This window comes from Centrocercus urophasianus, unplaced genomic scaffold, assembly GCF_019232065.1.
Source record: "Centrocercus urophasianus isolate 14NV4802_14NV808 unplaced genomic scaffold, USGS_Curo_1.0 seq_18, whole genome shotgun sequence".
In the NCBI taxonomy this organism is placed as follows: domain Eukaryota; kingdom Metazoa; phylum Chordata; class Aves; order Galliformes; family Phasianidae; genus Centrocercus; species Centrocercus urophasianus.
This window is the reverse complement of record NW_024884733.1, coordinates 4,712,021-4,738,381: the sequence shown is the minus strand read 5'-3', so window position 1 is coordinate 4,738,381 and position 26,361 is coordinate 4,712,021. Positions and strand designations below refer to the sequence as shown.

General features: G+C 53.4%; 1 protein-coding gene across 3 annotated transcripts in view; it reads right to left on the bottom strand.

The window, feature by feature from the left end:
* Window positions 1–4,175: 4,175 nt before the first annotated feature.
* Window positions 4,176–26,361, bottom strand: part of CACNA1E (calcium voltage-gated channel subunit alpha1 E) — a 65,971-nt gene continuing 43,785 nt past the window's right edge. For 2 of the 3 annotated variants that reach the window (XM_042819738.1, XM_042819739.1), the window contains 21 exons: window positions 26,102–26,198; window positions 24,922–25,082; window positions 24,394–24,531; window positions 23,625–23,826; window positions 23,315–23,479; window positions 22,713–22,823; window positions 22,220–22,303; window positions 22,003–22,128; window positions 21,792–21,857; window positions 20,428–20,519; window positions 20,173–20,338; window positions 19,749–19,876; window positions 13,240–13,336; window positions 11,603–11,708; window positions 10,423–10,530; window positions 9,758–9,858; window positions 9,313–9,419; window positions 8,995–9,103; window positions 6,107–6,287; window positions 5,811–6,004; window positions 4,176–4,805 (listed from right to left, as the gene is read on the bottom strand). In XM_042819738.1, coding sequence (XP_042675672.1) covers window positions 4,269–4,805; window positions 5,811–6,004; window positions 6,107–6,287; window positions 8,995–9,103; window positions 9,313–9,419; window positions 9,758–9,858; window positions 10,423–10,530; window positions 11,603–11,708; window positions 13,240–13,336; window positions 19,749–19,876; window positions 20,173–20,338; window positions 20,428–20,519; window positions 21,792–21,857; window positions 22,003–22,128; window positions 22,220–22,303; window positions 22,713–22,823; window positions 23,315–23,479; window positions 23,625–23,826; window positions 24,394–24,531; window positions 24,922–25,082; window positions 26,102–26,198 — 3,076 coding nt within the window. In that variant the 3' untranslated portion in view covers window positions 4,176–4,268. Of the gene's footprint in view, window positions 4,806–5,810; window positions 6,005–6,106; window positions 6,288–7,986; window positions 8,116–8,994; window positions 9,104–9,312; window positions 9,420–9,757; window positions 9,859–10,422; window positions 10,531–11,602; window positions 11,709–13,239; window positions 13,337–19,748; window positions 19,877–20,172; window positions 20,339–20,427; window positions 20,520–21,791; window positions 21,858–22,002; window positions 22,129–22,219; window positions 22,304–22,712; window positions 22,824–23,314; window positions 23,480–23,624; window positions 23,827–24,393; window positions 24,532–24,921; window positions 25,083–26,101; window positions 26,199–26,361 lie in introns of all 3 variants that reach the window. The other variant, XM_042819737.1, reaches the window with a different exon arrangement.

Here is a 26,361-nt window from a genome sequence, read left to right as displayed (position 1 = left end):
GCACCCCTCTGCTCTCACTCCTGCTGTGAGGTGCAAGACGCTGCTCCCCAAGGGTGAAGAAGGGGGGATTGCTGATTGGCATTGCCTCTGCACAGCTCCTGCTGACTTCCAGACGTGCTGCAAGCTGTGAAAGGAGGTGAGATGTGCTGCTGGGGTGTAACATCACATGCCAGAGGAGCTCAAGCTGGGACAGGCTCTCCAAAAATTACATCTGTGTCCATGAAACTCATCCTCTGAAAAAGTATTTTAAACAGTGTGATGGCGCTGTGTTTTAAGCTTCTTTTATACCTGAAGTAAATTATCAGGCCGTGTGCAAGGCCACTCTGATACTTCTGCAGCCCAGGCACCAGGCTCTGCCTGCAGCGCTGAGCAGAGGGCTGAACTCCACCAGGAGGTAAAGCCCTTGGATTATTTCCTTCCTCTACTCCTCCCATTTTGGAAAGGCAAAAAAAACACATCATTCACTATGCTCGTGAAGCAGATCTGTGAAAATCAATCTGCAAATCGCATCATCTATGGCAGATTGCTCCATAAATTGACTGACTGGGTCCCGGGGGGGGGGAGGAAGAAACGTGGGAGGGAGCGCTCATACAAAGCATCTGGATCAGGTCTGGCTCCAGCAAATTGCTGCACATCCACCACTCTTCTGCTATCCCAGTGGTACCAGTACCTCTGCTGGCAGCATTGTGTCCAAGCCCTCAGTGCAGCTCAGCCAGGAGGATGCCAGCTGGGAAGGGGAGCAATTAATGTGTTATGCATTCATTTATAAGGATTTTGTCACTTCACTGAGGCAATGCAAGCCCATAGGAGAGGTGGCTCCCATCCTCCCTCTCTCCCACTGCCACCTATAACGCCCAAGCTGACCCAAAAAGGGGCTCCCAAAGTGTTTCCTGCAGGCACTGTGTACCAGAGACCAATTCCCAGGTAGCCTGTCGTATTTTGCCTGCTCACGTGGGATCTGGCATAAATACATCAAATGAATGAAAAAAGAGAGGCGCTGAACCAGGTTGGGCAATTCAAAGGAGGAGCAGCAGTTGCATGTGCTCGTTGTGGAGGATGCTAACACCTGGGTGGGACGCTCACCCACGGAGGGGGGTGCCTGCCCATGAAGGGGGATGCTCACCCACGGAAGAATGCTCACCCAAGGAGCAACCAGCACTGCCATCCTGCTATGCCACGTGGCTCTCAGCATGAGTAAGCGCAGCCCCACTTCAAATCCCACACACATCCTCAACACCCGAAGAGCACACTTGTAAGTGCCATCGGAGGAACAAAAAGGGAAGGGGGGGACGAGAACCACCCCCGGCATCTCCCCTCCAAGCTGCTTGGGAAAAGCTCGCTGCAGCTCACAAAGCACCAGCAACCAGGGCAGTCAGGGACAGGCATGCCATGATTCTGAGACATCCCTGCCAGCAGGACAGGGTTTTGGTGCACTGAGAGATGCACCCTGCTCTTTCCTTTGGCTTTGCAGGGTGGAGGACAGCACCCAGAGGTCACATTTCATTTCCAGTAGTGTCTGTGTCCCCACATCCCTGCAAGCAGGAGCACCCCCCAGTTCCCCCACCAGTTCCCAATTTATCCCGTCTCCTGAAGCTATTCTCAGCAGGTACAATCTGCATTGCCATTGTTATTCAGATGATGTACAGATAATTTTAACCTTTCTGTTCCATTTGTCAAGGTTTTTTTTTAGCCTCCATGCCTGCCAGGCAGAGCATTGCCTCCCTAGCAGCAGAGGCTCCTGCTTTGCAGCACCAGGTTCCCTTGCTAGGGCTGAGCTCCTCTTCCCCTCATTGCTTTGGTTGGGGTAGGCTCACGTTGAGGTGGCCCAGGTGAGCACAGCAGTTGCCCCAATCCTTCCCTGAGCCCTTCTTGGTGCAGCACCCACAATAAAACAAGAGCCCTGCTGCAAAGCCACGCAGCACAGCCATCACCCACAACTAGCCTGCAGCCTGCCGCAGGCTGCTGGCAGCCTGGAAACTTGCTGCGCTCCCAACAGCTCTGTGCAGGAGAAGCACAAGCCCTGACTTCAGCTTCTTCCCTTGACAACTCACCCGGAGGCTTTGGACCAGGCAACAGCACCTGCACGAGAAAGAGCCAAAGCAGGGGGGGTTCTTTACAACAAGGTTTTATTTTTCTTTCTTTTTGACAAAAAACATGGAAGTTGTACACGGCCGCCCGTCGGCTCGGCTCCACGGTGGGTCTGAGCGAGCACACTGCAGTACAGCATCCCGCCCCCTCCCCCTGCCTCAGCCTGCCCAACACCTTTTTGGGGGGAACCTCCTGTCTCCCCTCCTATGCTCACAACAAACGCTGATGGCAGATCTTGAGTCTTGGAGGAGAAAGGAACGTCCAAAAAGCCAGGGAAGAGAGATATTGTGCAGCAGCAACATGAGTCCAGTGACTTCAGAAGAGGGATGCTGCAGTGGTGCATGGGGGCTGTTCCTCACCCCCTTGGTGCAGTCCTTCCCGCAGCCCTGCCAGAGTTGGTTTTGATTTCGCAGCCTCTATGGCCCTGCAGTCCCTGTCTGCTGTGGGAGCTGCTATGGGAAAGGCCAGATAGGAGCACTTTTGTGCTGCCCCCTAAAAAAGAAAACCAGGCTGCTTTGCTCATACAAATGTATCCCACGTGTCAGTAAAACAGGGGTCCTAGGCAGCAAAGCTTGAGTTCAGACCATCAACGTCTCAGCACCCATTGGTGTGATGCCATGTCCTCGTCCTCTTCTTCTTGGCTCTGCCACCAGCAGTCACAGCAGCACGCACCCCCACCCCCGACCCCAAAAGCTCTGGGTTGCAAAAGCCTGCCTTGTTTAACATGGTTTGCTAGGAAACTCTGCAAAGCATCACTATGCATCGACCCCATTCTGGGTCCGAGAAATGCAAATGCCCAAATCCCCAAATCCATCCTTTCACCCAATGAAGACACAAGGAGCTGCCAACTCCCCAGCCCTGGGGCTGCTCCGTGGGACACCCTGCTGCATGTGGGAGGAGACAATGCCGGCGCCTAAATTTAGAGGACATACAGCAGCTGCAGCTGTCTGCTCAGAAGGCAAGAAGCTTGCATGGGGCCAGCAGGACTGGTTGGAGGTTTGGTTCCATCAGTGGAACCTATTTCTAGGGGCAAGCATTAGCCATTAGAAAAAGGGTTTTGGTTCACAATAGAGCCTGACCTTTTGGAACTGGCAGGATTTGCTCTGGGGGAGCTCTATGAGCAGTCGGGCAGGGGCTGATCTGCACATGCAGGAGCGGGGCTGCGTGTGCCCAAAGCATCTGTCAGTGGGGAGCAGTAGGTTACCGGGTTGCCAGGCCACCACTAAGGCAGAAAATGCGATTCCCACTGCTGTGAATGCCTTGGGGGCATGGGGACGTCCCTGCTTCTCTATTGCATCCAGTGAACCCCGCCGGGGCTTGGTCAGATGACTAAAACAAATCCATGTATGTGTATATCTTTATATATACAGCATATAAATATATATACACACACATACCGTATATACACACACAGGCACACCTAGAGTTCTCCTTATAGAAATACAGCTATATCAATGCGAGGTGGGGTACATTGGCAGCACTGAGCCCCCCCTTCCCCCGCTGCTTCCACCCACCCCAGTACAAACCAGTTGGCTTTGGCTTGGCCCCCTGGGAAGGCAGAGCTGCTGCTATCTGCGCTGTGCCCCCAGACCCCACACCTCACCCCTTCCCTGGGCCAGCATGAGACCCTTACAGAGGGAAACTCAAAGCCAGGGCAGCACAAACCCAAGCACAGAACCCCCGTGCTGGGATGCTCTGGCCATGGGGAGCACAAAAGCAGCATCAAGAGCGCTGCCAGGTCCTGCTCGGGCATCCCCGAGTGCCTCTCACTGCAGCTGGGTGCTCTCATTGCCCCCAGCCAGGCCTCTCCACCTCTGGCCAAATACTTCTCTGTGCAGAAAAAAAAAGTGATCGTAATAAATGAAAGTCGACAGGTTTTAATTTTTTTTTTTTTTTTTTTTTTTTTTTTTTTTTTTCACAAAGACTTTTTTGTTGTTGTTTCCCCATTCTGGTCAGTTGGGTTTTCTTCTTCTTCTTCTTCTTCTTTTTTTTTTTTGTCGTGTTTTTTGTGTTCATGGTTTTTTGTTTGTTTGTTTGTTTCGTTTTTGTTGTGTTTGTTTTTTTTTTTTTTAACTTCCCCCTTTGCGTTTGGTTTTGGTTTCATTTCATTCCCAGGCGTGGCGAAGAGCATGCATTGGAGAGGGCAGGGCGGCGGGGCGGCAGCGATGGGGACACAGCCTCTAGCACTTGTCATCTTCCTCGGTGTCGCTGAGCACATCTATGCTGGCCCCGCACATCACACCCTGCCCAGCCCCTCGCCTCCGCCTCCGGTAGTGCCCGTTGGGCATCTGCCAGCTGTGCCGCAGCGGTGGGGCTGAGCCAATGGTGTTGGAACGACCCAGGCTGGTGGCCACGGCCGCCTCGAAGGTGAGCGTCTCCTCCTCGCCGCAGTCCGAGGCGTGCGAGTCGTCGTGCAGGGCCAGGTAGGGCTCCGAGATGTAACGCTGCGGGGTGGATGGCCGGCTCGGCTTCCCCGCTGGGGAGCTGGAAGACTCGGTCAGGCCGGCGGCGTTGGGCTCCTTGGAGAGGAGCGGGGACCCCCCTTCGGTCTCGTCGGGAGGTGGTGAGGCGTCTCCGGCGGCGTGCCGCAGCATGGAGGCGTAGGAGAGGAGGGGACGTGGTTTTGGGGGCACCGGTGGGAGCTGGCGGCGGCCTCGCCGGGGTGTGCTGGTGTCCGAGATGGAGGGGATGGAGCTTTCACTCAGGGAGCCCGTTCCCTGCAAAGAGACACGGGGTCTGAGCTCTGCTTGTGGTGGCAACACGCAGAAAGCTTTTTGTGTAACGTGACCAACCAGAGCAGGGCATTGCAAGCTTGCAGTGGGAAGAGCTAAGTGCTCTTTAGCTGCCGTTCTCTTCGCTGGTAGCATATCTTTGAGCTACCAGCAACTTTGAGCATCTCCAGCTTGTGCAGCTGAGACTCCTCAGCTTTGGCAGAGAGCAGGTGCCAGTGAAACCAGCTCCAGAGGCACCAGAACCTACGTGGTGACATCCCCTCTCTCCAAAGACACTGTGAGGCACACCAGGCACCATCAAGCCAACAATACTATTCTCATTCTCACAGGGGACAAGAAGAGATGCCACCTGTATGGGAACTATGAGTCAGGGCCTGAACCTCTGATTGATCACCTGAGGCAAGCACTGAGTCATCCGTGGGAGCAAAGGTGAAGGCAATTCAGCTGTGTGACTGGAAGGAGTGAAGCCTGGCTCCATCTCTCCTAGACCCCATTTAAGGGCTGACTGCCACTTGGGAAGGATCTCTTTCTGAAGATCGTTCCTTTTGGAATTTTCTACTGCAAGCCTAGGACATGGGTGAGCATTTCCTTTATCTTTGATTATCGCTTTCCACCACAATAATCTTTCTAATTAAACAACCTGTAAAATACCATCTTAACCACGCCACTCTGCTAACTGCACATTTGTTGACTGTACGCACCACTGGGAGAAGAGCCATTACAAAGCCCCCAGCACGGAATCATGGAACCATTATGGTTGGAAAAGACCTCTAAGATCCAACCCCAGCCCACCACCACCAGTGACCACGTCCCTCAGTGCCACATCTCCACGGTTCTGTAACACCTCCAGGGACAGTGATTCCACCATCAGTGCCCTGCTGGTCTCTCTGAAAATAACCTTTTCTTCGTATTCGACTTGAACCTCCCCTGGCACAACTTGAGGCCATTACCAAGCATCCCTTTGCACTTAAGAAAGATTTTTCCACCCACCTGCCTGTTGGGCGTTTGTGACCTGCCCTCGCTGGGGGACCGGGACTCGCGCCGCCGCTCTGGAGACTCATCGTGTGCCTGGGGACTCCTCTCCTCTGAGTTGCAGCGGGAGATGTCAGGGGACAGCAAGTGCTTGCGCTCTTTGGATCGGCCCCGCTCCCTGCCACCCGAGCGGTGCCCCTCGGACCTGTGGCCTGCAGCAAAGCCCATTGGTCCCTTGCTCCACGTCCCCGTGGTGGCGACAAGGAAGGACAACACCGAGTTGATTTTTAGAGACGGAAGGGGTTCTCATTCACCTGAGTCAGCGTTGAGGCGACGGGCAGAGAGCTGGAGCGAGGAGTGGTAGCTGCGCCGGCGGGACTTGTAGGTGTTGTCGCTGCTGCGCTCCATGGAGAACTCATCCAGCCAGGAGGTGTTGGTGCGTTTGTCCCGGATGGTGGAAAACGACCGCCGCATCGAGCTGGTGTCCGTCACCACCTGCAACGACCCAGCCAGATGATGATGGGATGCTCTGGCCACAGCCCCACCGCTGCTCCCGCCATGAGCTCCTTAGCACCTTGAGGTTTAGCAGTGCTCAACCTGGGCACTCCCCCCTAAATGATCTTGCCACAAATCAGGGGCAGAAAGAAAGTGAGTCTGGCTGAAGAGCGCTGCCAGCAAAGTGCCCGAGCGTAGCTCAAAGCTCTGGGAGCCAGAGGGGGAGCAGCTGCATCCTGCCCATGGTACGGTGATAGTGTGGATACCGAACCATGGCCCCAAAGCTGCCACAGCATCCCTCCCACCTTGGGAACAAGACCAGCAGAGCAAATGGGGGCACTGCAGGAAAAATCATGATGAGAGAGCAGTCTCATCCATCTCTCCAGTACTCCTCACTCAGTGGTTATTTTCTCAGCACTTTCAGACCCCTCGCCTGTCCTCTTTTATCCTCATGTCCCCTTTTCCCTGCACTCAGTCCCTCTCTCCCTGCTCACAATGCCATTTTATCACTCGTCTTCCTCACTCCTCCTTCCTACCTTCTCCATTCCTTCCAGCTTGTGATCTCAAACGCTTTTTGGAAAACATCATCCCCTTGATAGAATCACTGAATGGTTGGGTTGGAAGGGACCTTAAAGCCCTGCCAGCTCCCCCCTGCCATGGGCTGGCTTCCCCCAGCTCAGGTTGCCCAGGGCCCATCCATGGCCTGGGGAACCTCCAGGGATGGGGCACCCACAGCTCTGGGCGCCAGTGCTGGCACCTCCCCACTCTGAGTGAAGAATTTCCTCCTAACATCCCACCTAAATCTCCCCTCTTTTAGTTTAAAGCAATTCCCCCTTATCCTATCACTATCAGACCATGTAGGAACTCAGTCCCCTTCTGCTTATAAGCTTCCTTCAAGTACTGGAAGGCCACAATGAGGTCTCCCTGGAGCCTTATCATCTCCAGGCTGAACAAGCCCAGCTCCCTCAGCTTAGGAGAGGTGCTCCAGACCTCTGACCATCTTATGAATTTCCTTCCACTTTGCTTTAGCAGCTTTTTGCTTCTCCAGCTTCAGGTCCTTCTCCCGTCTCCTCCCCTCCTTTATTCCCAACCATCTCCCAGACAGTTGAATTCCATGAGGCAAAGCTTCCCTGTGCCAAGCTGTACCAACATCCCTTTGAAGAACCAGACCTGGAGATTTCACAGGGATGCATTGTGAAATCAAACCCCAGAAAACCTTGTGTGTCTCAGTTGAGGCTGAATACAAGACAGAACAACAGAGAAACCAGCCAGACAAACGAGGTGAAATGTGGCCTGTGCTCACCCAGACAGACTGTCCGCAGACACATGCAGACAAGCACGTGTGATGGGACAAGGGGACACAAGGAGAAGGCGTTTCATTCTCTGGGACACATCACTTCGCATCCGAGCAGGGACTCTTTACATCTCAGCCAGTGTCTGAGATGGAGGAAAAGACGTTGTCCCATCATATCGGTTCCCTGCGGTGTCCCAGCATGATCCTGCTCCAAGAGCAAGTGAGCAATTCCTTTGGCTGCTCTGCACTGCTGGTTCCCACCACACATGGGACAGCAGCTCTCCTCCTTGTGGAGCACCCCAATGGTGCTCTGGGGAGCTGTGGGGCTCAGAAGGTTTTATCACCAGCGTTACCTGGTAGGCTTTGCTTGGACCCGGCACCCATGGGAGCTTTGCTTGGTTTTACCTGGGGATCCACAGTGAGACGAGGCATGGAGGAGGCCCTCCCAGAGACAACATGGTCCTGAGTGTCCACGGGAAGGTAGCTGCCACGGTTAGAGGGCTGCACTCTTTGAAACTCCCTAACCTCTGGCTCCTGGAAACAAACACACAGCCACGCTCTTGGGATGGGGTCAGGGCACAGTTGGGCACTACTCCTCATAGAGGACAGGCAGCCTGAGGTGGGTTTTAAGAGGGCCAACAGGGAAGTCTGGGAGAGATCACAGCCTTGTAGCCACTCAAATTGACGTCCATTTTCCAAACCAGGTGAGCTCAGGTATGGGACTTCAGGCTCACCTCATGTCCAAGTCCACCTCACACCTCGTTCCTTCAGTGCTGGCAGTGCAAACATTGCTTGGATCAGCCCAGCCACCTAGGCTTGACTTCCTTTCCCAATTCCTGATTTAGGGGAACAGGGCACAGGACCCCTAAATGTCGGATTTAGGGGGGGGTTGCAGAAGGGACAGGGACTGCACATGTGCGTGGTACACAGCTCACGGAGTGTGACAGAGCACGGGGACACAGACCGGGCTGGAGATGCACAGTGGTACCCAACAGGCACTGTGGCAGTGCGTGGCTGCACACACACAGACACGGAGAAAGAAATACGTGTATAGATGCACACACACACATGGACACTACTGCTGGCATGTGTGCAAGGCTGAAGGGGTGTACCCTGTGGTGATGGTTTGGGTCGGGGACACCAGCACTGACAATAAAATGGACATGAATCCAAAAACATCAGATACCATCGCTCAGCACGGGGTAACCCACTGAAATGAGCGCTCGGGGAAAAAAAAGAGCAGCCTGCAAAAAGAAGGATGTTTTACTGCAGAGCATCGGACCGTGCTCGCAGTCCTGTCTGCAAGAGCTGAGGGGCCGGATTCAAACACAACGATGGTCCCACACCTCCCCACACCCACCAGCATCCTTCTGGGAGCACAGGCAGTGCCCAGCAGGCAGCGTGTGGCTTTACCAGAGACTGGTGCTCCTGGAACTGCCCCTGGGCTGGATCCATGCACGCCAGCTGGAAGATCTCCTGTGGTGAGAGTGGGCTCAGCGAGGGGAACCCGCTCCGGCTGCTCCTGCAACAACGGTCTGGCTTCAGGGTGGGTGGGCACAAATCAGGTGTTGCTGTCACTTGCAACATCCATGGGTCCCCATGCTCAGCCCCGATACAGAGATCCCCAATACAACCACCATGCTCCTTGGAGAGCTAAGGCAGTGCCCATTCCCCCTTCCAGAAACAGAGAAGCTGCAGGAAAACCTCACCCCTTGTCGAGGCAATACTCACAGCCCTGTGAGAGTGTCCTGCTGGAGGTAAGGCAGAGCCTTTGCATTGGAGATGATTTCCTGTGGCAAAGAGGATGGCTCCATGCGCTGGAACATGGGTGCGTTTTTCTGAGGGGAACAAATGAAGAAGCTGAGGCTGTATGAAACACAGTCCAGCTCTTTAACTAGAAAGCATGGGAAGGTGAGGGTGCGCTCGTATTCACTGTCAGAGGCTGAGGATGCACGTCTGTAGCCAACAAAACCCAATATGCACCAAGGGATGGGCAGCACCTGTTGAAAGCCAGCGCCTCACGAGCCAAGAGCCCCTTGGACACCCTCATTTTGGCTCCCCAGCCAGCTGGGGGCTGGACAGGTGTCAGGTCAGGGTGTGATATGAAGCACGCTGTCTCTGTGAGGTGCTCCAAAAAAACCCATCCTGAGCACCACATGCCCTCCCTGACCCTCACCTGCTCCTCCAGCTGCTGCCTCTGTTTCTTCGCCTTGCTCTGCTTGTAGTAATCCATAATCATCATGGCTGCATATATTTTGCCAACAGTCAGGTCAGAGGCTGAGGGCATGAGAAGAGAAGGAAGAAGGGATGCTTTTGTGTCAATAGAAATAGCAGATCTGAAGGCATCAGCACTGATCTCAGGAAGAGCCCAGCTGTGGGATGCCCTGATCACCCACAAACTTCTCACCACTGAGGCAGTGAAAGAGTTGAACATTTAGGTACATGAGAGGAGATGAAATGGATGGAGGTGGCAGGAACCATAACAAACCACAAAAATGCATATCCTCACCACATCAACAGACTAATCGTGCCTGAGAGCAATGAGTTTGGACCATGTGACCTCCAGAGGTCCTTTCCAACCTCAACCGTTCTGTGATTCTGTGATTCACAATGCTCAGCTTGCCGCTCCTGTGTGCTCCAGAATGACTTACAGGAGACCTCCTCTGTGAACTGGGTGTTTCCCCAAAGGGCTCCCATGAGCAAGCCTTATAGCAGCACAAATTCTCTTTCCAGCTCTTCCCCATCTGGGGTATTCTGACTGGTCCCCATCTCCCAGCAGGAAGACACTGCTGTAGGTGCAATGAGAATTTGGCAGTGGTCATGATCCATACAGAGACTCACTTTTTGGCATGGGTACCAACAGGTCGAGCATCTTCTGGGACAGGTGAGGCCAAATGGTCAGGATCTCCTTTTGAAGCTCAGAGTCTAACTGCTGCCAATCTGCACCACCTTGAACAGCAAGGAAAAAAGCAGCCTATGTACATCAAGACTTGGCATCCATCTAAAGGCACCACGTCAGTGAGGTTCACTCACAGAGATGAGCAGCACCCAGCTCTTGGGGCTGGGAGAGCCACGTTCCATCGTGCAGCCTGCTCTCCTGCTCTTGCAGGGAAACTTTCCCACCATTCCCTCCATATGTGCCACCATCTCCCATCCCCTGCCCTCCCACTCAAAGCTGCCATCTTCGAGCTCGCCTTGGGTCCGTCTCTGCCGCTCCAATCCTACTCCAGCCCACACACACCTGCTGCTGCCCCACTTTCTTTTTGCTGGGGAGCAGATCATGTGCTGGTGAAAGAGCATCTCTGCTTGGCTGAAGTCCTTAAAGCAGAGCAGAGCTCTTTGGCCAGCAGCGAAGGAATCCACTGAGCTGTGGAAGAGCCAGACTCAAAGTCAGCCATTAACACACACCAAACAGAGTCTTGGGTGCCTCTGGGCAAGGGAATTTGGCCAGCTTCAAATTTCTGCTTTATCCAGAAAGGGCTCAAACCTGATGTTTCATGATGCAGGCAGTGCCGGGCTCCTGCTGATCTTGCCTGGGTTGGGCTTTCTGAACTCTTCCCAGGGGACAATTTGAAAGTGGCATGTTTCCGCAGAAAGCTTTTGATCTGATGAATCAGAGTGTTTCCAGCAACAACAACAACAACAAAAAAACGTTTTTTCTGCTCTGAACATGTTGTGCTCACTGCGAGATAGATTTCTGCTCCTCAGTCTTTGGAGCCAGGCACACGTGATGTGTCTCCCTCCTTGGTTTGTCTTTCTACTTGAGGAGAAACGGGAATTCTCCTTCTCCTCTTTCACACAGCGGATGTCAAGCAGGCTTTGCTCTAGGAGCAGCATCTAGTGGAAAACTGGCCACCTCTTCCCTACATAAATGCAATCCTGCTCCTTACGAGCGGCAGAAATTTGCTTGCTTGGATCAATCACTTCCATCCACATGCCAGACTCAACCCCAGTTTGGCCATGACGGCAACAGGACTGCTCCAAAACCTGCTCTGCCCATTCCCAACCCCAGTGCCATTACCTTTGGCAATTTTGATGTCCAGGGCGGTGCGTATCAACGCCATCAGGGTGGAGGTGAAATGGACGGTCATGTCCTCAGCCACGGGCATGTTCATCAGCACCAGTCTCTGCGCAAGAGAGAGAAGAAAACAGCGGACGGAAAACAATATCGAAAAACACATCGACCAGGCTGGAGGAAAATAAATTAAATGTTAAATAAAAGGAAAAAAAAAAAATTAAATTAAATTAAAATGAAATAATATAAAAAGCAACAAAGAGTGTCAAAACAGCACAGCCAAAAAAGAAGGGCAAGGATCACCCCCGCCCCCCCCCCCCCCCCGCTCCTTCCACCCCAGGACACCGGCTCACTGCCTTCCAGGGCTCCTCCTGCACCCTAGGAACGGCCCCTGGGCCCCCTCCCCAAAAAAGAGTCTGACAATGGGCCACCTCCCAGCACTTTGTGAAAGTCTGACCCGTCAAGGGAACAGCAGGTGCTGGGGAGGGGGAGAGGGGGCTCAAGTCTCCGTTCCTGGGTGGTTTGACTTTCCAGCTCTCAACCCTTCCCACCTGGGGCAGGGGAGAGGAGGGTCCCTAACCTTCAGGGACTTCGGATTGGCTCAATTCCTCTAGCATGCTACATCCTGGCGCCCCTTTTTGCGTCTTTCAGAGATGAAGTTTGCCAGCACATGCACAGGGTCCGAATTATCCAAGGGTGGGGAAGGGAAGGAAGGGGAGAAAAAAGTGCAGAAGGAAAGAGAGGAGGGCAACCAAGGCAGGTTAGACACGCCATGCTCCTTCCCCACCCTGGGCAGGCGGGGTGCAAACCAAAGTGACCAGATCCACTTTCCAGAGAGTATATTTTGCTTTGCAAACTCCTGGGCTCATCCCTTCCCTGCCAGTCTCTTCCCCCCCAGCTTCTCATGTCTTCTCCCTGCCTTCAACCCTATGGTGAGCATATGCATGTGAAAGCACATAACAAGCGCTGCAGTGTGCTTGCAAGCACACAGATCCCCTCCTTATTTCTGCCAGTACTGCTGAAAGGACAGCAACCGGCTACCGAGGGAAGGCCCAGCTCTCTCCATTCTGGGCAGTGCATTGCTCCAGGTCTCATCCTAGCTGTTCCCAACCCACATCCTTCAGGGCTCCCTGGGCATCCTGTAAAGCTCACAGCTGCCTATTGGAGGCACCTGGGTATCCCCATAGCACGAGATGTCCCTGCAATGTCTCAAGCCAATGTGCTGCAGAGATGCTCCTGCAAGATGCACCCTTGCTGCCCACCTGCTTCCCATCTCTGTGAGGTTTAGTTGGCTAGGACAAGGGTGGCTGCAAGCCCAGGGGTTAAACTCCTGGGCTAGATGTCTTAGAGACATGCCACCCTCCTGAAAGTGCTATAGACCCACTCCTCACCTTGTCGCCAGCCCTCCCACCTCCACACTTGCCCTACCGCTGCCCCTCTCCTTGCTTTCCCTCAGGGGTCTTCCACCCCAGAGCTCTCCAAGTTTGCAAGTGACAAGGCCAGCAGAGACCTGCCAGTGTGGCTAGCACCCTTTTGGGCACACCATGGGTTGGAAGCCTCCAGCAAACCCCAGGTCCCCCAGCCCCACCACCCACCAGCTCCTGCTCGGCTCTAAGCCCCCAGAGAAGGAAGGGTTGATCTACCTTATAGGCCACTTTGGAAGGACATCTCTTGCCGAGGCCTAGCGGTGGTGACATAAGAGTCAGCATTTCATACATCTCAGTGTAATGGATTCGGCCACTGCTCATGGAGGGGGAAGGGAAGGGAGGGAGATGCAGAGAGAGAGGAGGCATTCCCAGAGAGCGGAAAAAACGTACAAACAAAATAGTACAGGAAACAGGAGAGAAAAAACAAACGGACAAACAGGAAAAGAACAGGAAACCCGTTAATCAAGGCAAATCATACACGAGAGACTGTCCTGATGTGGATTTATAGCACTGCTCACACAGACCCAGGAATGCTGGCAGAAAAGCGACTCACCCCGCTCTGCTGCTGGCCTCAAATGCCCACCTCGCCAGCAGCCCGGGAGTCCTCCTCCTGCCTCACCCCCGTCCCTACGGCCCTCCAGGAGCCCCCGCCTTGTCCCACAAGGTTCCAGGGCTGTGTGCGAGTGGTATAAATCAGATACACGGCACTCAAGCCATGGGTTATTAGAGGTCGGGTGGTTTGCACCACAGCGACTCAATGTACTCAGTGGCCTGCGTCGTGTTCTTCCCTCCCGGGGGCCTGGGGGTTGCTTTGTGTGGCCACCTAACCCATAGCCAGAAGGCTGTGTATCCCCATCTCATAAGGTCTATGCAATTGGGAGGCAGCGTCTTGCATAGAAGGCAGTGGGCCAGGGTCACTTGTCAAAGGAAGATGCCCAGTTGCTTCCGTCTGGCTCTGCGGATGGACCGCCTTCCCACCATGCACCAGTGCAAAAGGCATGCTGAATCGGCTGAAAAAATAAAATCAGGAGGAAAAAGTTGTGCATGCCATGCTCCCGCCCTGGCTCTCTCCCGCATGCGGCTGCAAGTTCCACCAGGTTGGAGTTTAAAGAGTCTCAGCAGAGGCAGCTGTTTGGGCCTTCCAACATTGGGGTTCGTTTGGGTTTCCCATGGGGGGCAGCTAGGACAGGCCCCACCTCTCGCTTCTCCTCTTTACCAGGGCCAGTCTAGGGTCACTGTCACCAGAAATTCCCTGTGCCAGGCTCTGCACACCCAGGAGGATGTCTACGTGCATTTCCCAGGGATGATGGGCTTGGCCACCTCTTCTTCCCCTCATGCCAAGCTGTTGACCTGCTCCACTGGGGGGTGGCTGATGGAGAAGGGCAACAGTAGCATGGGGGCCATCACGGCAAGGACAGGAGGAGGATGGAGAGGAACGCAGCTCAGACAGGTGGCTGGGGAGAGAAGGATGCCACTGGGATGCTGGCTGTTTCCCAACCCCAATGGTGAGAGGAAAAGTGAGGAGGTATCTCCTCTTCTCAAGGGCATCAGCCACTGTGGAAACAGCCCCAGGCCAAAGAGGTCCCTGCTAGGTTAGTTCTGATGTTTCTGATATGACCACCTGCAGTGGGCGGCCAGTGGGACAAGCTGTCCTTTTGCGGGACGGACGTATCTAAAAGGCCAGGAGAGAGGATGATAATAATGCAGGGATGAGATGGGCAAGCGAAAATACCCAGATCCAGCAGTCCATAAGCAGTGCCATGGCAGAGCTGGCTGTACACTGACTTGAGGTGTCTGAAGGTGAGATGTCGACTTCAGAATTCACATGCTCAAAAGCTTTGTGCAACAAGGAAGCAAGATAGTGACCTTGAACCCATCCTTCCTGGCAGAGTGGATTTTAGCACTCCCAGCATATGTCACACTTCACCTTTTGTACTGAGAGGAATGGACTCCCATGAAAGCAAGAGTTTGCATCAAAAGCCAGCAGATATTGCACAAGAACTGTGCTGCTCTTACAGACAGGCTGCATACATTGCATCTGCTCAGAGCAGAGATCTTATATCATTTTGCTCAGCACAACTGTGCCCAGAAGCATATCCCCATGAAGCCGAGCACAGGAAGGCATGTAAAATGCTATCCATCTGGACAGGATGGCTCCCAGAGCTGTTTCCAGCATGGGTTGCCAGAAGTAGAAGGGGATGAAGAAAGTTATAGAGAGAGCCCTAGGGAGCAAAGCTGACTGTCAGAGTGCATTCCCAGTGAGGTGCAGTTACAAGACCCGCTCTCCCCAGCACAAGGACAGAGCTTGCTGGATTTCCACGGGAAGGCTTTTTGCATCTTGTGAGCTCACCTGCAGATGGCCCAGCAGATAAGCTTCCCTACCATACCATGCTGCACCCCTACACAGCATCTTGAAGTTGCTGGACCACCGCGTCCATAGCATCCTGTCTCCCACTCCATAAACTTCTTTGCCATGTTTCTGCAAGTATTTGTTGTCAAATGGCCTGGTGACGAAAGGCTGCAGGCTTGCTCTCATACATCACCTTTGAAAATGATGGCTCTGGATGCCTCCAGGAAGGCGAACCTGTGCACTGTGATGTGTCGGGCAGAATCCCCAAGCTGCAAGATGGTTGACATTTGGAGATCTGGACCATGGTAGCAAAACACAATGACCACATGGAGTTTCTTTCTTTACCAGTTGTCTTCTTGGAACTGTTTCAGGCCAGGAGGAATCTCAGGAAATCTCTCATGTCCTTGAAATGCCCCATACACAGGGAGGAGACGATGGTGCACAATGAAGAGAAGGCCAGAAGGATCTCTACCCACCACCCCCACTGCTCTGTGCATCCCGCAGAGCCAGCAGAAAGCCCGACAGCTACAAATCTCCCTCCTACAAGGGGTCATCACATGCAAGCACCAGGTGCTCTGGCTTAGGAGAGCAGAATTTCCCAGGGAAGCCCTGTAGCCAACTGAGAAAGGCCAGAATTTCATCTGCAGGTGCCTTTTGTTTGCAGGACCAAAGCATTTTGCCAGGAATGCTACAGAGAAGTGTGCAAAGACTGTGGACTGTCTCTTTGAAGGGATGAGCTGTCTGAGATTCTTGCAAGAAAACCCTCAACCACATCTTCATAAACGAGCTGAGTGCCTGAGGCTTGTCTAGCTTCCTCTGCTTTGCTTCTGGTCTTAGCCTTCCAGATGTGTGCATCATCCCTATGGGCATCTGCAGAGGGTGACAAAACCACTTCAGGGATGCTGGAGGAAACACAGCAGAGAGGATGCGGAGGAATCTCTTCCCTTGCAGGATAAAGCCTGGGGAGTGCACCTCAGATGCTGTGAGGGATGAAGAGGAAAGACAGAGCTCTGTGATTCGTCCTCTTCTGCCACAGACACAGACATGGGTGTTGTGGCACTTCGGAGAAGGCAGCGGTGTGAGGATATGCTCAGTTGCCATTCAGAATCAACCTAAAAGAAGGTGCACAGGTGCACAAGGAAGTCATATTGCTCCTTTGGGCTTACAGCTGAGAAGCTGCCTGGAGCAGAGGGATGGCTGAGCTGCAGGAACCAGGAATGAGCACGGGTGGCTGCTGTCCTTGTGGGCACAGCAGGCTGGGGTGGCCACCACAGAGCCAGCCTGGCCCCAGAAGATCCCTGATGCCACCTCCTTCTGGCAGCTCCAGCAAACAAAGGGCAAGATGAGCAAGAGCACAGCTCCCCCGATCACTGAGATCTGAACTGCATCCTCTGAACATCACGCTTAGAGCACGGTGTGTCATGCTCAGCACCATGTCCCCAGGTGTCCTACAGGGAGCGAGGTCACTCTGGTCTCCCAGTCCTCCCTCTCCAAAGCAACTGAGCCCCTGACACCCTTCTGCCTTCACCCATCTCTCCAACCCCAGCAGTAAACCACACCTGAGCCCCCAACAGGGGAGAGAAAAAGCCCTGCTCCCACGGATGCTACCTGGAGGAGCCAAGTGGGGGACGGTGGCACATGTCCACCGAGCTGAGGCTCTGAGCTGATGGGGCAAGGGGGATTGGCACAATTTGTCAAAACCCACCCCGGGAGGCTCTGGGCTCCCCGGAGGGGACAGCTGCTGGCTCTGGGAGGCCATGGACCTCTTTAAACTCAAAGGAAAGCAACGTGAGGGTTCCCTCGGGAGGCGCGGTGGTGGCGGAGCGGGGGGAAGGAGGGTGGATGGTGCGTCCCGTGGCCAGGTTGTGGCGGAGGACTGGGAGGCAAACCTTGCACGCCACCCTGTAGGGGCAGTTCTCTCCTAGGCCCAGAGGAGGCGAGATCACCCGTACTAATTTGTACATATCCTTATACGAGATCCTGCCGCTGCAAAGGAAGCACAGGTGGGTTAATAGGACACTGAAAGAGTGGAGAGCTTCACCAGGGGGCTAGGACCAGCTGTGGGGTAAGACCCCCAGGGGTGCATGGCTCTTCTCCTTCTGGCTCTGTCAGACCCAGAGAGGGGGAGCTGTGAGCTCCAGCTGCTGCCCTCTCCATCGTGAGTCAGCTCACACCTCCTCACCCTGACCCACACTGACCCTGGAGAAACACGGTGTAGGCAGTGGGCACCACCCCATCACCCTTCCTCATTGGCATCCTGGCTATCTATACATGGTGGGAGAGAGCTGGGGTTTTAGAAGGGAGATATTGATTGGGTTCTAGCAACCACAAGCCCTTCTGGTGGAGCTGCATCTCCCACATCAGAACCCTCTGGTCCTTTCCAGAGAGGTTGGCAGCTGAGTCAATTGCATCTCCAGTATCTGGGGAACATGAGACAGGGAGAGATAATGTGACCAGCTGGTGGCCGGTGGCTCTGGCACTGGCACCTAGGTCTCTGGTGGTATGTTCCTGTGCTCTGATCACCAGACCACGCTCTGCCAAGGGTACACATTATTAGAAGCAAACCCTCCCACACACACCCCCCCTTCTTCCCTAAACACAGACCCAGCAGTAGCAGTGGCAGGATACAGCCCATATCCCTCCATCACTGCTGAAATAAGGAAGCAGTCGAGGTGGGGATCTGGCAGGACCGAGCGCAGGGATGCTGAGCTCTTCAGCCCACTTCAGCTCAGAGCCCTTTGGGAAGCAGGACTGTGGGGTGGACGTGCTGAGGTGCAGCGTGCTGCAGCCTCCTGGGCATCCTTAGACAAGCTTGGAGGGAAACCATACAGGGAGGCAAAGAGCAGCATTACCACCTTACCCTGTGCCTTTGCCTCAGGTTTCTCCTTCTCTTGTCCCCATCACTGGCCAGAGCTAAGCCAACCATGTGGGCAAAACCAGTCCCTGAGCCTCCCTAGTGTAAGACTTGTACAGTCTCCCCTGAGACCCTTCCTGAAACATCCCCAGTGTCAGGGTGCAGAGCTGTGCCCCACGCAGGTGGTGGGACCCACTGGGATGTACTCACCTGTTCTTCACCCCACAGTGAGGGTCAGGGCTGCCCCAGTGGGCCCAACACCACCATCTGCTCACAGCCCCTACCCGCCAGCTACATGTCATGACAAAGAGCCTGCTTTGCTCAGAAATCAGAGAGTGGTTTCTGCAGCAACTGCCCTTGGAACCCAAACACCGACATGGGGGTGAGAGTGGCTGGCGTGAAGAAATCCTTTCCCATATCCACAGGCAAGGAACACCACAACAACCAGAGGATGTTTCATCTCATATCTCCTCTGCGTATCTACCCATGCTCACCTTCCCAAAGGCACAGCCACCTGCTCACAAGCCAACTCACCTGCCTATGCAATAGCACTGGGCACTGGTGAGAGGCCACGTGGGAGGAACCTGTCCAGCTCTGAACTGAATGGAGCTGGAGACAAATGGTGCAGGAAACTGTGCCAGGAGGTGATATTAGGCTTATAAAACCTCCTGGATTCCCAAGAGGCAGATTAGCAGAAGAGGTGATGCTTCCTTAAGGAGCACGTGAATCAGCCAAGGGTCCTGATTTAAGAGCACCCAGGCACAGTGTTGGGACATGGCTCCAAAAAGGCTGAGGGAAGAAGGGGCCACACAACACACCTTCATAGTGTTCTCCGCTCTGCTGAGGGCTGCACGCAGCTCTTGAGATGCTCCACACCATCATGGGAGGAGCAGCACAGAGCTGCTCCAAAGCCAAAGCCTGACCAACTAGTGTGACTCATCTCATTGCCGAGAACAGGGTGCTGCCTACAAACAGGAGCCTTGCTCACTGGGGTTCTCATCAGCAAAGCTGTAAGTGCAGGAAACAAAGTGCATCCATCTCCTGTAGGGTGGGTGCATAAGAGTGAGCCTGTCCCAGCCTACACAACTCCCTGGTGACCTAGCAGGACCCCAGAAGACATTCAGCATCTCTCCAGGCTGGGGACAAGCCACCCTCCACTCCAACTTGATGGGAGCTGTGGGTGCCGGGGACCAGGCTCTAGAGCCCGACTTGTTCAGAGACCAGGAAGGATGCAGAGAGGGACCTGCCTGTGGCATGATAGAGGAGGAGAGGGACAGCAGGAACCATGGGTAAACACCATGGCCAACCATGAACATCTTCAGGATATCCCCTAAGGTGCCTGTGCCACCAGGCACCATAGGAACCAGCTGCTGCCCACGTAATTGTCTGTGAATGAGAGCAGTCCTGCCAGGACCACCCCAGGCATCCCAGCCAGGTGGTTTCCAACAGCAGAAAGCAGAGACACCTACTTAAAACCAGATTGGAGAGAGCTGCTTGGGAGAGTAGGAGCTGGCTACATACCACGCTGCTCTGTCATACTCTGCCCAGATCCGGACAAATTCATCTAGATGGTGAGGTCCCAGGATGGAGGAATCTCGTGTCAGGTACTCAAAATTGTCCATGATGACTGCCACAAACAGGTTGAGCATCTAAGTGAAAAGGAGAAAAGCAGAGAGAAAGGGAAGTGGGGTAAAGGGAGCACAAAAGGAAGTCATGTGAAGATGGAATTAAAGAAGGAATTGAGACAAACAGCAGGTGCTGTTTTAGAGAAGCAGGTGCTCCAGGATTGAAGCTATCTTGGTTATAATGGGATGCAGGGCACAGTGCGCTCTACGTGCTAACCCCAAAGCCTCAGGGAAGGTGCTGGGTGGCTGCGGGGCTGCACCCCAGGGAAGGTGGGATGAAGGCATCCAGGGTGACCCTGTGTCCAGGTGAAGGAACTCACCAGGAACGAGCAGAAGAAGATGAAGGAGACAAAATAGACGTAGGCCAAGTCGGTGCCACAGCGCTCGTTCTCATTCTGCCCGGATGTCGCCGTCGTGTCTGGCTCACAGCCCTTGCCTTCCAGGCAGGAGAGCATGATCTCCTGCCATGCCTCACCGGTGGCACTCCTGCACCAACACAGCCACGCTCAGCAGCAGGGAAGGATGCAGCGGGGAAGGATGTAGAGCCCTGAACCCCCGAACCTGTAGCTTCTTACCTGAAGAGGAGCATGAGGGAGCCCAGGAAGCTGCGGAAGTTGTTGTGCCGGTTGATGTGGCTTTCCTCATCTAGTTTGATGTTGCCAAAAACCTACAGGGGGGAAAAAGGGTTCAGGCAACACCAGTCCTGCCCCAGACCAGAAAGTCTCCAGGGCCATGAGAGGTGACAAAGCCCCGAATCCAGGCAACATCCTACTAACAACCCACCTCCAAGGCCACGATAGGACACGGCGAACGTTTGCAAAGTGCCTTAAATTGGAAAAATGTGCTGTTATTACTGTTAAATATTTATTCCACTTTTCCTGAGCCTAAAAATACTCTAACTGCAAGAGTATTTCTTCCCCTGTACGGGTTTTTTGGAATGCGTAATTGTGGAATATTTTCTGCCTCCAGCTATTTTGCTCAAATAACGCCCACAGACTTTACTGCTTGGGGATTTGTTCACAATGATGTTTAAAAAAAAAATAATAATAATAAATCCAATACTACCACACGGCAGGGAGGGGGCTGACTCAGATGGCAGTTGCTTAGCATGGAGAACACCTGGAGCCGGTGCTGAGATGTGTGGGATGGAAAGGCCAAAACCAGCCTAGAAAATCTTGGGGAAGGATGAGACCATACAGCAGTGCTGCCAAGCAGCGAGCGATGCGCTACCTGCTCTGAAATTCTGCTTCACCCCCCTCCCTAACAGCAAGCAGCAGGAGATTGCTTTTGTTATCACAGAGGCTTGCTCATCGGGCAAGCTGAAGATCCTGAGTGCTAATAGAGATGCTTTGTGAGATCCTCAGCACGGGTGTTAGTCACCGTGCTGCTGAGCCAGTGCTGCGAGCACGTGTTGGAGTGAGAGCTGTGCTCATGTGCCTGTGCTGGAGCCTGGGAAGCCCACGTCTCCCCATGCTGTGCAGAACCTCTGCTCTGCAAAAGGCTGCAGGTCCCTGAGCTCGAGATCCCAACCAGTGTGGCCACCACTGTGTGCAAGAATGGGCTGCAGGGGACCGTGTGGCGATGCATCTGTTGGGATGGGAAGCAATGCTCACCACATCCTTCCTACCAGGGAGACAGGGATTGGGTATGATTTTGAAAACCCATGGAATGAAGAGGGAGTGATTGGGAAGCAGCTGCTGCACAGGCTGCCCAGCTGAGTCCCCACATCCCCACACGGGTACAAGTAGGGAGGAAGCAGGGAGCTCAGGGCATGCAGTGATGTGACTCCTAACCAAGCTTTGCTGCCCTTGGGACCTTCCTGGGCACCCAGAGCGATGAAGCAGTGACAGGCTGGCTGCTGTGCAAGATTGTAACACTGAGGATGTGTCTCTCCAGCTTCTCTGTGCCCAAGGAAGCATGCTGATCTGTCTGTGCTCACCTGCATCCCAATGATGGCATAGATGAAGAAAAGCATCGCGATTAGGAGGCAGACATAGGGCAGAGCCTGCAAGAGAAGCACGAGTCATCTCCTTACACAGCTTCATCTCAGGGAGTATACACCTCTCCAGGCCCATCCACCTCTCCTACGAGCCAAGGAGCAGCATGCCAACACTGAGGCCCAAGAGGAGCCTTGTGTGTGTAGTCCTCACCTTGAAGGACTGCACAAATGTCCACAGCAGGATGCGGATGGTGTAACCCTGGCGCAGCAGCTTGATGAGCCGAGCCGCCCGGAAGAGCTTCAGGAAACTCATGTTGAAGCTGCTGGTGTTCACCAGCTGAGAGGAAAAAGAGGTGAGGGTCAGGGGGGAGGCAGCAGCACCCCGGCTCCCACACCAGGGGCACATGGCACCCAATCTGCCCAGTCACCTTGGTGTCCGTCAGGATGATCTCTGTGATGCTGCCAATGACAGTGATGAAATCAAAGATATTCCAGGTGTCCCGGAAATAATTCTGTGGGAGGAAGGAGAGTGTTTGAGGCTGGGACAGCGAGCCTTGATTGGTGCTGGGATACACATAGACCCCTCCAGGCTGGCCTGGCACCAAGAAGCCCAGCCTGACCATGGTCCAGGGTGCTAAGCTTTGACTGCAAGCTGGACTGATCTCTATGGACACACACTCCATGTCCAACAGCAGTGCTGGCAGCTGGCTTGGGAAGCTCAGAAGGTCTCTCTTGACCTTCCAGACAAGATCCAAAGGAGCAATTCCAACCACCAGCTTGCAAGCAGCTCTCAGGATGGGACCCAGAATAGATAGCATTGATCTCACATTATTAACACCTTCCCTCTCTGAATCAGAGAGCTGAAACGTGCTGTCAAAGTCCAAATTAACACCTTTGCTGAGAATGGGATCAGATACTTACCAGAAAGCCAAAAGCAATGATCTTAAGGACGCACTCCAAAGAGAACACCATGGTGAAAGCGATGTTCAGGTACTTCAGGGCCAGCTCATAGGTGTATGGAGCAGAGTAGTACTAATGGAGACAGAGAGACATTGCCCTTGGCTGATGTCTGTCCCTGGGAGGACCTGTGATGGCCATGATCCTTGCCCCCGATGCCTCAAGATCACCTCATAGAATCACAGAATGGCTTAGGTTGGAGGGGATCTTAAAGATCTTCTAGTTCCAACCCCCCTGCCATAGGCAGGGTTACCAGACACCACACCTGTCTACCCAGGACCCCATCCAACCTATCCTTGAATGCCTCCAGAGACAGGGCACCCACAACCTCTGTGGGCAAACTCTTCCAGCGCCTCACCACCCTTTGAGTAAAAAACTTCTGCCTAATATCTAATCTAACACCTCCTTATTCCCTTTCTTCCCCTCTCCACCCCTCTCCCAGGACAGCAGGTCCTGCTTCTGAGGAAGAAGCATCTCACAGAAATAACCCAAATACCCTCTGGTCTCATCCCAACTGATGCTTCTATTCCTCACCACCCTAACCAAGCCCACCCTGACGTGCTCACCTTCATCATCAGCACCACAGTGTTCAAAGCAATCATGGCCATGATGGTATACTCAAAGGATGGGGAGACCACAAAGTGCCAGACCCGGTACTGGAAGGTGTGCCGGTTCTGGGGCATGTAGCGTGTGAGGGGCTTGGCACTGATGGCAAAGTCAATACAGGCCCTCTGGAAGACAAAAAAGTTACCTGGCTGATGGTAACATAGGGACAGTGGCCAGACTTCTTAACATCTGGGGAGCTCCAGGCTCCCGAACTCCATCTGGTAATGTAGCAATCCCATAGAAACATCCTTCTTCCTCCCTAGACTGTACCTCATTCTTCTCCAGACTGCACTCCTCCATCATTTTGTCTCCTTGCTCTTGGAATGTGATGATGATGAGAGCCACAAAAATGTTGACGAAGAAGAAAGGGAAGACCACAAAATAGACAACGTAAAAAATGGACATCTCCATGCGGTTACTGCGGCTGGGCCCACGGTCCTCCTCCGTCACGTCCACCGAATGCTGCAGCACCCTGTGGGCAGATAGGTGGAGGAAAGCAACGGGAAGTGTGTCCATCAGGACTGCCACCACCCAGCACTTCTCATGGGACCTCCCTTGCACGTCCATCTCCATCCATCCACACTCAATAAGATAAAACTGCTTTAACCAGCTTCACAAGGACAACCCTTCCAAGTGGCTTCAGCTTGTTTCACAGTGCTTTGCCCATGTCCTTGATGGAAAATGGATTTTTCAGAGCTTCACACAGAGAAAAAGGTTTCCCAGTCTCTCATGAGCATGGAGAGAGCGCTAGCCCTGTAGTCATTTCTAAAAATGACCTAAAATGAATGTACCTCCATGAGGGAGCAGGGATAATCCATCATTCAATTTCGGATGAAGAAGTTAACCACAGCCATGTCCCCAGTCTCATCTAGGGAATAAAGCTCTTTTGTCCTGACCTAATTTCTCAGCCTTCCTCTCCTTCCCACTGTGCAGCAGTTTCTCTCTCCTTCCAGCTGGGATATAGCCAGTTATTAACCCAACTAAGGCAATGGGGTCATGCCCAACCCATCCAAGGGAAGAGGATGAAGCAAATACTCACTGGGGCCAGCCCTCGCCAGTGGAGACTGTGAACAAGGTGAGCAACGCCCAGATTATATTGTCATAGTGAAACTCATGTCGTTTCCACTCCCGGCACTTCACCTCCATCTTGTTCTTCTCATGGTCCACATAGTTCCCTCTGCAAGGTTGGAAGAGAGCAGTACCTTTGCTAGTGTCAGGCTACAGGAGGGTTGTTCTATACCTGGGGGAGTGCATGTGCTGGGGGGGGGGGGGGCACCTCTACTCCTGTGGGGCTGAAGAAATGGGGAGAGGCTCGATGACAGATAGGGGGAGCAGAGACACGGAGAGAGGAGAAAAGAAAGAGTAAGAAGAAAATACTGGGCTCTACATCATTGCACGGGCTGATACAAAGCAATGAGATAGGACTCAGCCCAAGCTGTCCATCCTCAGAAACTACATCCAAGAGCAAGTCATGACCAAGGGCTGTACTGGGAACCCAAAGGCAACATTGCCCAGCACCCTGCCTTTCCCAGAGCTGTCAGCAACACTGGACCCACGGGGCACATACATGCAGTCCTTCTCTGTGTCCTTAGAGCTGTCCGTGCAGTAGAAAAACTTCCCCTTGAAGAGCTGGACAGCAATGACAGCAAAGATGAACATGAAGAGCTTGTAGACAATGAGGATGTTGAAAACGTTCTTGAGGGATGTCACAACGCAGTCGAAGACAGCCTGCAGGAGAGGGCATAGCTCACCATGGGGAACAACAGGGCAGAACCAGAACCTCCTCAACACTACCGTGTGGATGCTTCCCACTCCTGGTAGGGAAATGAGGAAAGAGCTTATCTCTGTCCCAAGCAAAGGGACGTCTGGTAAATGACACCCAATGTACCCACAGTGATGGATATTTATATCCTCCAATACTTTCTGCAACCAGAGCAGCAGACAGGGACTGTCCCAAAGAAGCCATTAGCGCTCAAGACTAATTAGTCAATACTCCTTTTTCAGCATCATCCCAGACAATGAGGCAGACTGAATACCCCTGTCTGCAATAGCAGCAGTTTCCGAAGCCTCAGAAGCTGTGCTCACAGGCCTGTGCTTTGTGGCACAGGGTGTCCAGAAATGAACTAAAGTAAGCCAGTGTCCAACCACTGGTCAGGAGAAAAGGATGAGATGAGAACCTCTGTATCTGGGGTGCCATCCTGAGCTTTATCCATAAGTCAAATACCTCCTTGTGAGGATGGCTCGGGGCTTCCTTGGTCTCTTAGTCCTTTCCAGTTCCATAACCCATAGGCTCAAGCAGGGGAATGCATGATTCTACCTCCACTATACAAATAATCCCTCTATTCAACTGGGAAATCCCCTTCTGCTGTAACACGAGGACAGTACAACACACAAAAATGGAGTTGTTTGCAAGCTGCTCTGGTGGGAAAGATAATGAACTTTGGATAGAGATCTGAGCTCTCCCAAAGCCAGGGCCATGTACTTTATCAGGAGAGCTGGGCTTTGCAGCCTGGTTCCACACCAGCCCCAGTATCCCTAGCAGAGGAATCAGCTCAGATCTATCCACAGCTGGGCTTGCTTTGAATAACTCTGCACACCCCAATGTGCAGCAGTCTGAAAGGAGCCGTGTTTGAAAACAGGGCTCCTAAAATGCAGCAAGTGCTTGGAAAGCGACTTGTTTATCGCTTGGGAGCAAATTGATGCTAATGCTGGAGGAGGCAGACGTCAAGCCCATGTAGTGCAGTTACCTTGAGCTTCGGCAGCCGCTTGATGGTTTTCAGGGGCCTCAAGACCCGCAGCACACGGAGAGACTTGATGGTCTTGATATCCCGACCCTTGTTGGTCCTGCCACGTGGGAGGGAGGCACAGGCACCCAAAGATGAAACAGAGAGACAATAACGTTCCAGCTCCAGGGCTGGATGTTATACCCCCAGCATGGGGAGGAGAACATGGGGCAATGCTCTGTGGTGAGGGCCAGCTCTGTGACTCTAATTTATTGAATGTGGTG